The sequence below is a fragment of the Phragmites australis genome, chromosome 14, assembly GCF_958298935.1.
Source record: "Phragmites australis chromosome 14, lpPhrAust1.1, whole genome shotgun sequence".
In the NCBI taxonomy this organism is placed as follows: Eukaryota; Viridiplantae; Streptophyta; class Magnoliopsida; order Poales; family Poaceae; genus Phragmites; species Phragmites australis.
Genome location: NC_084934.1, coordinates 4,417,478 through 4,429,755, shown reverse-complemented (window position 1 = coordinate 4,429,755; position 12,278 = coordinate 4,417,478). Strand labels below are relative to the sequence as shown.

General features: G+C 41.3%; 3 protein-coding genes across 10 annotated transcripts; 2 read left to right on the top strand and 1 right to left on the bottom strand.

Annotated features, from left to right (window-relative positions):
• Positions 1–312: 312 nt before the first annotated feature.
• Positions 313–2,912, top strand: LOC133890120 (FCS-Like Zinc finger 8-like). The gene is made up of 2 exons (XM_062330565.1): positions 313–1,599; positions 2,639–2,912. The coding sequence occupies exons 1-2, from the start codon at positions 862–864 to the stop codon at positions 2,642–2,644; spliced, it is 744 nt and encodes a 247-aa protein (XP_062186549.1). The 5' UTR covers positions 313–861; the 3' UTR covers positions 2,645–2,912.
• A 2,715-nt stretch (positions 2,913–5,627) lies between these two features.
• On the top strand, positions 5,628–11,986 carry LOC133890620 (protein ANTAGONIST OF LIKE HETEROCHROMATIN PROTEIN 1-like). 8 transcript variants are annotated; one of them, XM_062331085.1, is made up of 6 exons: positions 5,628–5,811; positions 6,102–8,651; positions 8,776–8,841; positions 9,637–9,684; positions 10,915–11,021; positions 11,121–11,986. In XM_062331085.1, exons 1-2 carry the CDS (start codon positions 5,649–5,651, stop codon positions 7,145–7,147), a joined length of 1,209 nt encoding a protein of 402 aa, XP_062187069.1. In that variant the 5' UTR covers positions 5,628–5,648; the 3' UTR covers positions 7,148–8,651; positions 8,776–8,841; positions 9,637–9,684; positions 10,915–11,021; positions 11,121–11,986. The 8 variants fall into 8 exon arrangements, with proteins under 8 accessions (XP_062187069.1, XP_062187065.1, XP_062187067.1 ...); XM_062331081.1 differs by having other exon boundaries at positions 10,903–11,021; XM_062331083.1 differs by having other exon boundaries at positions 8,776–8,927.
• On the bottom strand, positions 10,413–11,413 carry LOC133891274 (non-specific lipid transfer protein GPI-anchored 5-like). The gene is made up of 3 exons (XM_062331984.1): positions 11,083–11,413; positions 10,897–10,995; positions 10,413–10,507 (listed from the first exon to the last, which is right to left on the bottom strand). Exons 1-3 carry the CDS (start codon positions 11,411–11,413, stop codon positions 10,413–10,415), a joined length of 525 nt encoding a protein of 174 aa, XP_062187968.1.
• Positions 11,987–12,278: the final 292 nt, after the last annotated feature.

Below are 12,278 nucleotides of genomic sequence, written 5' to 3'. Positions count from 1 at the left end.
GGCCGAGGCGGGGCGAGGCAACATGAGGCACCGGAAGAGGAGAAGGATGATGAATGGTAGGAGAAGAAACAGATACGAATATGCGTTGGATATGTAATCGTTCCCAAGAACACTTGTCATCAGTACAAAAGGAGAGAGAAGTGGTAAGTCGTGATAGGTCATCCTTTTGCAACGCGCAAAGAGGAAGTGATCACTATCCAATGAAAAGTAGTATGGGTAATAGTACTAAATTTTGTTGCTGGGCATGGATGCAAATAAAGAATACGTGGATGGCTTAATTTTGAGAAAAGTGGCTTTAAATAAGGCCTCGGATTCTGGCGTTCCTCGGGAGCGGCATAATCTCCTTCTGGTAGCCTGCACACCATCGTCATCGTCATCACTACAGACCAGTGTGTGTGAGAGAGAGACGCTTGACGAACTCCACAATCTTGTTCTTGTTCTTTCGGTCAAGCAATCTGGTTTCTCCCTCTTGATAAGGAAGACCAGATTCCAATCAGATATGTTGCGTGCTAGCTTCTCATAACTTTTTTTTTTATCATACACCCAGCTAATTGGATCGCTTGGGGGTCAATGTCTCACACCTTGCACTGGATTTTGTTTCTTTTGATTGGTTTAGTTGACACCTGAGTTTTTCTGATCACTTGTATAGTCTTTTTCTTCACTCTCTCTGTTCTTTTTTGGAAGGAATTCACTCTCTATTCCAACTCATCTCTGATCACTGCACTGAACAGTAAAAAAATTAGCTAACTAGCTGCTTTGGTGAGTCCTGTTCTTGTCCACTTCACTTGCGAGGATCCAATCAATCTTCCTCCCAAATACAGACTTCGCAACAGATTGGATTGGATTGGGTTTTTCGTCGCAATGCTGAAGAAGACGACATCAGGAGAAGCTGCAACTGCAATGGGGTGTGGTGATCCCCAAGCACCCTCACCTCCGACCACCAAGGTCACCAATGGCGGCAGGCCGTCCTCTCTGCTGCTCTCCACAAGGACACACCCAAGCATCTTCTCCATGGATGCTCCCATGTGTAGCCCAACCTCCATGGCTGAGCAGTCCAAGAACCCGCCTTGCTCCATCCCAAGAAATGGCTGCACCGGCAGGTCCGGCTCCTCTCACTGCCGCGGAGGCATGGGCAGCACGGCCGCCGGCCTCGCGGGCTTGCTCGTCGCCGGCGAGGCTGACGAGGGGTGCCGCAATAACGGGAGGGTTCTCCTCGGGATGCGGCTCAGGGTGCAGCTGCCGCCGCCTCCCGGTAAGGGGCTCGGCGACCTCCCGGGCTCGCCGATCGAGTTCGGCGTCAAGAATAGGGACGCCCAGCTCGCGCTGCTCTCGCCGGTGCAGCGGTCGCCGCTGTCGTCGGCGGCGAGGGCGGCACGGAGGAGCGAGGTGGAGGAGCTGGCCGAGGACTACACCTGCGTCATCGCCCGGGGGCCCAACCCCAAGATGACCCACATATTCGAGGACCGCGTCGTCGAGAGCCGCGCCGGCGCCGGCGGCGACAAAGACAGTGGTGGTGACGCCTGCAGCCCCCCTCCTGAGCTCTTGTTGTGGGTGCAAGAAGAGGCTGGGGCAGGGCAAGGATTCTCGCTTGCTGCAAAGGTAAAGGCAAGACTCTCAGTTCTCTGATCTGAACCTCTGATGATTTGCAGTCTGCACATCAAATTTCATACTTGTTTCTACGATTAATTCAGCTAAAATTGCTAGTAACTTTTAGTATCTGTCATGGTGTCCGCGAGTTCGTTTCAAAGGTTGAGCCAGATGAGAAAAAAAAATTGTTAGTTTTAGTCAGCATTGAGAGAATTGTTAGTGGGAGTCTCTGAATAGTGGTTTAGGTGTATGAGAGACTAGTTCCATGGCGATTATTGTTCAGACTTCAGAGATAATGGAAATGCTTTTGAGTAGGATACAAGATAAGATCATGGTCATATTTTATTGTCTACCTACTTAGTCCAAAGCGACGCCTTTGGCCGCAACTGCATTGTTCATGGTCTACTGCCAGCCACTCCAACTAGATTTCACTTTCATCTGCCTGAAAGCAACATGATTCCTGCAAATAGTTTAAGCTCAGCTTGGAGCAAGTAGCTTGTAAAGTATTTGCAGAAAGTAGCTTGTGACATCAATTGATCATCCCAGTCTCAGGTTGCAGGAAATGGATTAAATACTGACTTTTTTGTGGTCCATGACATAACGTTGGCATACATATTATTAGATCTGGGGTCCCCAATCTTTGTCAGTCATTCGTCGCCTGCCCTGAATTTGTGTCTGAACAGTGACGGTTTTCATCTCCTTGAATCCCGGATCCCTGGTGAGATTGAGATGGACCATAGATATTGCCACCACGGTTGTCTGCTAATTATTCAGTTCTTGAATGGAGTGGGTTAATTATTTGTGTTCTCTTGGACTTTCTCCCAACATATAGTTCTAGTCTCAGTACCGGCAGCACAGGGCGCGTTTTGGAGGATAGCAATTTCCATCAACTGATCAACCCTAAATTATGTTTTAGATTCAGTAAATATCCTGTGTTACCACTATGCAAAACAAAGGCCGAGGGTGTTACGTATGACAGACACTTTTAACATTTTGTTGTTTCTTGGATTGTGACAATCCTTTTACTGATTCATCCTAATTCATCTTTCAGAGGTGAGAAAGCACTCTGCAGCAGCCAATGCCACAGTGAAGAGGTGCTCTTTGGTAAAAGGATCGGCGATTCGCCTGGAGCCCTGAATCCTTCAGCCTGAATTTTAGCAGAGCCTATATGTGAGTGAGAAATCGTTATTCGTCTACTGAGAAATTTTGATCTGAATGGATGTATGATCGGTGCGGGACCAGAACTAGCCGCGTTTTGTCCCCATTTTTTCAGTAATCAGAACTGATGATCATGAGAAATGCTGAGTAGTCTCGGCCTGCTGCTCCTTCAGCTTTAGTTGCGGAAACCTGCGGTCATTGCTATGGGCCTCCGTGATTTATTTCCCTATCTCGAAGAAACTTAATGGAGGCCCATCAGCTGTGACCATTACAAATAAAAATAGACGGATTTGAAACAAATCCATGTGAAACTAAATCGACAACACATGTTATTTTCTCCTTTTCCAGCGAGGCTTGACTGACGGTAACATCTAGGACAAAATGTTTTTGGTGTTTTCGGCTGTTTTTGGCACAGCACGGCCCGTGGCCCATTGAGCACACCCAACGTAGGCACGATCAAGCTATATAAATATATATATTAAAAATCATTAAAAAATCAAGAAATAAGAAAAAATATATAAGTAAATTTGAGGTAAATATATGAGAAAATATAATAGCCTATTTAAGCTTTTATATATGAAAAAAGTAAATCAAAACATATGAAAGATCTTAGACACGTAATTTGAAGTATTAATCATAAGAAAAGATTACAGTTGGTGATTTTTAACTCTTTTCTTTTTTTTCAAACGGTAAAAAGGTAGTTTTTTTAATCTAACAGGTTAAACGGGCTATGTCTAGCCCATTAGGCTCAACCTTTGATAGTTAGGACCTTGGGGGTGCAGCTAGGCTCGTGGACGATCGTGCCTCATGGGCCATGTTCGTGTCGGGTGGTGGTGTAGGGATTTTTTTTATTTTTATATTTTGAAAATAAAAAATTGTAAAAATAAACGTTTATTTGAAAAATTATAAAAATAGGCTACTATCGCTTATTTAAAGGATGACATGTACATGTCATCTTTTCAACAGGCGACATGTTAAAAAATAAAAATATAGTATTCTAATTCTCTTAAAATTCAAAATACTATCAAAATAGTCATAATTTTTTTTTGAAAAAAAGTATAGTGCAGAGGATACTATAATATATCTCAATAAAAAATTTCAACTCAAATAATTATATTTATAATGAGAAACAAAAAAGTCAAAATTACATTGGAAAAACATATCATATTTCTATCTGAAATTTTTTTTGGGCTTGATCAAAGTATCTGCATCACCAACTTTTTTTAGAATTTTGTCATGACTATTTAAATAGTATTTTGAATTTTAAAAGCAATTAAACACAATATTTTTTATTTTTTCACGTGTCACCTAATGAAATGGTGACATGCCTAATGAAATGGTGACATGTATATATTTTTTTAAATCTATTGTATGTTGGATGAGCGATAGGTGCATGTTGTTCTTCCAACGGACAACAATAATCTATTACTATAATTTTTTTCAAATGGATATTTATTTTTTATTTTTTTATTTTTAAAATTCAAAATTTAAAAAGCTCTGGTCTAGGCACGGCCCAAGCTGACGGACAGCCCAGGCACGATAGACACCTACAGTTTGTGCTTTGGGACGGTCACGGCTCATTTAGATAGCACTAACCTATATAAAAGACCAGCCGAGAACCTCTTTTTTCATCCTATAAACAAAGATGCAATGGTATGCCAGGTGCTTTTGGTTCCATCTAAAAAAGGTGTTTTTAGTTCTACTCATTACTGCTGAGACTAATCTGAAACATCAGTTTGATTGTGATCGATCTAAAAGATTGAAGAGAAAACGGGAAACGAGACTTATAATACGAAACATAAGTAAAACTTATCAATTGCCTATTGAACTACAAGAATGAAAGCTGTGTGAAACTCAAATTTGTGATACTAATTAGCGAAAATGATGATAAATCATTTTTTGAGACCGCAAATGAGCCTAAATATCATAAAGAAAACCCTAAGAGGAGTCAATGGATAACTTGGAGCAACAAAGTAGAGCCCATAAAGAAGATTGTGGTTAAGCTACGAGTGAGAGAATATCTAACTCGCTAGATCATTACCGTAATTATTCTAGACAGAAACTACAAAAATGATAGTTAGATCACGATCCATCACAGCCGGATCACAATAGCTGATGTATCCGATGTGAGTTGCGTCGTCTGTATACCCAGGAGTGTTACCGTAAATATTACATACATAAATAAAAAACAACAGGTAGAACACGATACATAACAGCTCACTGATGTATCCGATACGAGGTGCATCAGATATACGCCAGAGAGTATTATCATAATTGTTACATACAGAAACTACAAAAATTACAGCTAGATCACAATCCATAACAGTTAGATCATAACCATTGATGTATTCATTATGAGTTGCGTCGTATGTCAAGAAATATTATCGTAATTATTACATATAGAAACTACAAAAATAACAGCTAGATCACAATCCATGATAGCTGGACCATGATCATATATCCGATATGAGCTATATCGGATGTATGCTAATGAGTATGAGTATTACCGTAATTATTATATACAAAAATAATAGCTAGATCACGATTCATAATAGCTGGACCATAATCACATATCCCATAAGAGTTACATCAGATGTAAGCCAAAGAGATTTTTACCACAATTACTATGTGCCAAAACTACAAAACTGCAAAAAATGATATTAACACAAATTTGGTTAAAAAAACACCCGCATGAACTTTTCTTGTAAACAGTAGTTGCCAAGTGGACCTACATAAACTCATGGTCCCACTTGCCAGTCAGTTTGTCATGCTAAGATTTCTTAAAGAAAAAAAAAACCTTGATTCACCTTGTTGCCAGTGCTACTAATCCTGGAGAAGGGCATAAAAGGAGGCAGGGAAGAAGGCGGACGCGGACCGGGGAGAGGGTCAGAGGTGTTTGGAAGATGCCGCCGATGAAGAAGTCCAAGAAGGGGAAGCGGAAGTCCAAGGAGTCCGGCAAGCTCAAGGTCGCCAAGTCCCGGGGCGCGCCGCCGCCGCTCCCGCCGGAGCTCCGTGGCCTCGACACCGAGTGGTGGTACGCCTTCCTCCACAAGCACGCCGAGTCAGGTACACGCCACCCGGACCTCCCGATTCCTCTCTCTTCGCAGTTCGCACCCCTAGCTATTCCTGAATTCTTAGTCCTGCTTGCTGCATTCCCCTAAATCCGCTACCAGTTCGCTGTACTTGTGTGTGAATGTGCCAAGATTTGGGGTGAACAGCCCTGTTCTTGACTAAAGGCTGAATCTTTTAGGTTGATTTCGTGCGAAATTGTGAGGTTTCAGTGTGATGCTATTATGAGGTGAAAGAATCTTGTTCTGGCCGTGTGTGATTAAGTTTTGATTTGCTTTGATGGACAGGTCATGGCGCACCTTCAGATGAGGGGGAAGCATTCAGGTACTTCTTCAGGACTTCGAGGCGGACCTTCGACTACATCTGCTCCATAGTGAGGGAAGATTTGATCTCGAGGCCGCCATCTGGGCTGATCAACATTGAGGGGAGGCTGCTTAGTGTGGAGAAGCAAGTGGCAATCGCCATGAGGAGGCTGGCATCTGGTGATTCGCAGGTGTCGGTGGGAGCGGCTTTCGGTGTGGGGCAGTCTACTGTTTCGCAGGTGACGTGGAGGTTCATCGAGTCTATGGAAGAAAGGGCCCGGCATCATCTGGTGTGGCCGGACCAAGAGAGAATTGAGGAGGTCAAAGCTACGTTGGAGGCTGTTTACGGTCTGCCGAATTGTTGTGGCGCTGTTGATGCCACCCACATAATCATGACGCTTCCTGCTGTGGAGTCATCTGAAGATTGGTGCGATCCCGCGAAGAACTACAGTATGTTCCTGCAAGGGATTGTTGATGATGAGATGAGGTTTATTGATATTGTTACTGGTTGGCCTGGCAGCATGACGTTTTCACGCCTGTTAAAATGCTCTGGGTTTTACAAGCTCTGTGAAGCTGGGAAACGTTTGAATGGTCCTGTCAAAGTTTCAGCAGAGAATGCCGAGATCAGGGAATTCATTGCTGCTGATTCGTGTTATCCTCTACTTCCATGGATTATGACACCATATGAAGGGAAGAATTTGTCTGGCCCAATGCTCAACTTTAATGCTCGGCAAAATGCTGCACGGATGCTTGGAACAAAAGCGTTGGCTCGGCTGAAGGGATCCTGGAGGATCTTACACAAAGTAATGTGGAGGCCTGATAAGAATAAGTTGCCAAGTATAATTCTTGTTTGCTGTTTGCTTCACAATATACTCATAGACTGCAAAGATGAACTGCTTTCTAGTGTTCAACTTCCAGAAAATCATGATACTGGTTATTGTAAAGAGAATTGCGAGCAGGTGGATCCTAATGGCAAACTGATGAGAGAAATCATTACAGCACATCTCCAAAGTTCTGAAGCTTCCAACTGAACTGAACTAAGTTGATTGGCAGTATTGCTGGGGCTGTGATGATGCATCTTTGACTTTTTGTTCCTATGTTATTTTGTTTAGTTACCCTTATTGTAGTCAGACTTGCTGGACACAATTCAGTGAAGATTCTCCAGAAATTGCATGATTCATTACCTTAGGATTTAGCTAGTTGGAAAAGCACAAGAACTACCCTCATGTTTGAATTTATGTTCTTCATGATGCTGACATTCCCCATCTTTTTGAGTGGCATGATCTTTGCATAATATAACAGAATTCATGGTAGTTAACTATCCAGGCACTAGTCATCTGACTGATATGATGAATATTAACCTATATGTGACATGCTCTGGAGAGAACTAATTGTGAATGATGTGGTGTCTTATTTTAGTTTAATTTAATTACAAGGTCACAGTTTCTACTATTAGACTTTTTGTTACTAGGGATGGCCTGAACTTGATTGAATGAATTTCACACCCAGATAAGTATGCGATAAGATGGTACAGAATTTTACAGTGCTTCAGAGGTAGCATGAGTTATGTAACCTGATAAATAATTGAGAGGCTGGTCTAGAAAAGATTGCATGATCTTGATTTAGTTACCAGAGATATGGATGGGAGAAATTAAGTTTTTGTTTAGTTTCTTGATAAGCCTGATAAGCAAGTGGAAAATAGAAATATCTGGATTGCCAGAATTTGCCCAATTCATAGTTTTTGACGGTATGATGGAATCTGTTAAAGTTTAATGTTAAGAATTCATGATCTTACGGTCTTCTTGATCATAATCTGTAATTTCTGTTTATAGCTAAAGTTGAATCTTCTTTAACGTAAGTAGCTGTATGCATGTAATGGTTCAAGCGACGCTTATAAGTTTCCCCTTTAAATTTGCTGCATCAAACTAGTATGAGCCCCTCTGCGAAGTAGCTTATCATGTATTTCCTGGTAAATCATAAATGACATTACCATAGTAAGGTTCGGAACTGTTTTATCCTCTTTTGCTCTTTAAATCCTTTGTGCGGAAAGAACATTTCATGGGAAATTTTGCTCGAACAGAACAAGCCAATATCCAGTGAATTGAATTTTTTATGTATTTCTTTGAACCGATTTTTTTTATAATTTTATTGCTCTCTAATTGCGAGTTTTGAAAGAAAAAGCCCAATATGCACAACTAATATTGCATTGAACAGCCTTGCATTAAAAAAATTCCATCAAACTGTTCTCTCCCAACTCATCGTCGATCTCTTGCAAACAAACTCTAATTGCAGATAAAAGCATCTCAACTATGGCTACCGGCACAAATGGAAACTTTTGGTGCATAGGAACAAAGAAACAATGAATGGGGGTAACTATGGAGGGACAGGCAGCAGATGGAAATGAAGAAAAGTTTGGCCAGCTTCCAAGCTCCTTTGTTCTTATTCTGCATCAGGGCAGGATCAAATCCTGCATTACAGTATCAAACAAGTTATTATAAAGTTTTTACTCCTGTACCTGCTCTCTGGTCCAAAGAAGTATGTAAGATTTTTTAATACATTTATCCACTAAATCCATTAATTTATTGCCTCAGGTGATTGGCAACTCTACTGATTCAGTCGGGTTTTGTATTATATGCTGTGTTTTTTGCTCTTCTTGTAGGTATCAGAAATTAGAAGCATTGTTATTCTGTTGACTGCTGATTCCCGACAAAATAAATGGAGGGAAGTGAGTCCATTCCACAATATGTACTCACAGTTTTGCCTGGACTTTTCCGATTTTTAGTGATAATAGTCATTGCAAGCACATAGGAGGTTGGTAGCCTTTTCCCATCAGTGGTTACTCCCATTGTATCCCTTGTCTGCAGGCCTACCTGGTCTAACACAACAGAACAAGAACATTGCTCCACTAACAGAGATTTCCTAGGGACCAAATGCAAACCACCAATAACCTCAATGACTAGCCATTAGGCAATCCAATTTGTCAAAGCTTCAGTATCTGTTAGAGTTCTAACTCTGAACCCTTCCAAATTAACCAGTGATGATCTTATCCATCTGCTTTTATTTGGTCGAATCTTTACATGTCTGGAACTAACTGGGAAGGTGCATTTGTACTTCTCCAAAAGAAAACTGCATCTGTTAGTGGAATTGTATGAGGACTTTAGAAGCTGATTCGCACCTGACTGTTTATATCCACATACTTTTGTACATGTGCATTTTTTTGGTAGAATTATAGAAGCCCACAATTAGTTTTTTTTATGGTATGTCATCCAGTTGTTGATCTCAAAAGAGGAATAGCTTTAGTTAATTTGGAAATTTCAGACTGCTACAATGCTTTACTTTGAATTTCTTTTTTGGTGTGTTTGTGTTTGAGTTTTGGGTTAAAACATACTCTGTTTCGTTTTCTCGTACAGAAACACGTTCTGTTTCTTTAGTATCTTGAAGTATGTACTGATAACTGTGTATTTTTATTATATCCACTGAGAGATTAGCAAATTGACTCATCATGCCCTCTTTTATTTAGGGCAATAAAATGCTGATATGATCTCTCCACAATTCACATTACGAGCTGGTAATGCTACATGTACATTTACATTTATCATGCTGTATTTAATTTCTTATTATGTGGTTATTTTACTTATTTCTTAGTTAATGTTAGCTAGTTACACGTATTATTAAATGATTGCCTGCATTGTATATCACCAGTTTGAGAAGTGCAAATCCTTGGCTAGATTGACCTATAGAATACATGCTATTTTAGGAAATTGTTGCTAACTCACTATGGTTATTTTTTATGCATCAATCCATGTTTGGCAAAATTCATGGTTCCAAACCAAGTCCCACTTTACTTTTTGACACGAACACATCAACATGCTGTAACAGAACATTCTTTGGGAAGGAAGTAAGACTAAAATTTTGTGAATACACAGCATCTCTAAAATGGTGAGGATTAGCATGATCCCCAGAAAATTGCTGCTTGGCATCAAGATACCACATTATGAAATGATTGGCTCAGTATTATCTAAAGTATGCAGAGAGAGGGTGGGAAAACTTTGGTGAACGCAAGTTAATTTCAATGGAATTTGGTGGTAGCTATCCTTGTGCCTAGACAATCACTGAAATTGGTCATAAACGATTATATCACTGGGTGAAAGAGCAAATTTTGATGAGACACATAGGAGAGGCATATCGTACAAAATGTGCCACAACGAAGACTCATGATATAGTACAAGGTCAGAACAGGTCTAACTCCTGCATGTTGACATAGCCAGCAAAGAAGTTGTAGGCTTGTAGCTATACTTAGAAGACATAGAGCAATGCACAAGCAGGAATAAGCATCGTGGCCATTAAATTTGCTGCATTTTTTGAGTTTGTGGAGCTCGAGGTTGTGTTTCCTGCATCAAATCAAATACTCTAGTCATGTTACTGCATATGTTTCAATTGATAATCAGAACCTACATTTCTATCAGCATACTGAGCAAGTTGAAATAAACAGAGCACTGCATATTTCACTTTGTGCTGCACTGAAATGTTGTAAGCATTCAAGCTAGGAACATTCGGTAAATATTGTAAGGATTCTTTTCATGGCTATCTGAAGTTTGAAAGCAACTTAAGATTTTTTTTATTTTTTATTTTGCAGCGTGACATCATATTTTTCGTTAAACCATTAGAGGTGCTTCTAGTTATTGTAAATTTGGTTTTCTATTTTGTATTGGAATATAACAACTCTCGTTTTGTCCGAAGCATCTGAAATGAACACATTTAAGTTTACTAATTACTTCACCTGAAGGTGCGTCTGCAGCTGCTTCAGCTGCTTCCTCTTCTGTCGCCACTGGCTCGCTGGACGGTGTTGGTGCTGTTGTTGCCAGTTGACCTGAGACACCTGAAATCGGACAGCCACACAATCAGGTTTGTCGAGTTGAAGGAGCAACCAAAAACTGAATATTATGTGCATTGGATCATCGCATACCTGTGCATTGGCTGATCGATGGTGCTTGGACCTTGCAGACTCCAGGTAGCTCCATTGCCCTCGTCTGGTTGATGGAGATGCCGAAGGACGTGGCGCTGCCATCCAGGACCATGCATAGGCACCGGGGGTCAGACTGGATGATGTCGGTGAGCAAGGAGCAGCAGGAGATCCCCGGGACCGGGGACTTGCTCGAGATGAAGTCCAGGCATGGGGAGAGGGTCATCATCACGCTCGAGCAGCCGTTGCTCTGCGCCGCTGCCTGGGTGGAAGCCAGCAGCGTCACCACCAGACCGATCATCATGGTGGTGGTCTCCATCCTCCGTGCAGCCATTCTCAAGCTGCCGACGGTTCACTGAACAATGCTAGCGAACCACGAAGCTATGTTGAAAAGTTTGATGGCTCGGTAGAAAGTGGTTTCTTTGGACGGTGGAGGAGACCAATGCTATGGTGATGCTGCGGGATTGTTGGAATCCTACTATACCGGGAGGCTGCCATGTTCTCCAGTCCTGACCACACAGATGTTTGGCGATGGTGGTGAATCCAGATGGCCTTTGCTTGCAGCATCCTATTTACGGCAAGGGCTCCATGCTCCAAGCTGGGCACAAGTACTAGCCATTCTTCCTTGATTCTTTCCTGGGTCTGGGTTATCAAAATTTTCATGGTATTTGTAAAATGCTGAGAACAATGAAAGCATGTGCCAGACAACTTCTTGTTCTAAATACTCTTCTTAACACCTTTGCTCACTCCACTGGACTTGTAAGTCTCGTATGTACCTAATAAATGTAAGTGCAGAAAAAATAGACCTTCTCTCTAGAACTTTTTAGTTGCAAGAGGGACTAATACCTTTTACCTATCTTGGCCTCCCCCTTGGACTCACAAAATCAAAAAATTGAGAACTTTATTCCTCTGGTTCAGATGATTGAAAGGTTGGTTAGCTGTTCATCTTTCCTCACTCAAGGTGAAAAACTAGAAATGGTCAAGTCCTGCTTGACCTCCCTCCCAACTTATTACATATGCATGTTTAAGCTTTCCATTACGGTGATTAATTAAATTGATAAATATAGAAAATATTGTCTGTCGAGAGGCTCTGATCTGAATGCTAAGAAAGAACCTCTTGCAGTCATGGTGTGTAGGTCTAAATGTGAAGGAGGATTTGGTATTATAAAGCTTAGAGTCCAAAATGAAGCTTTTCTTCT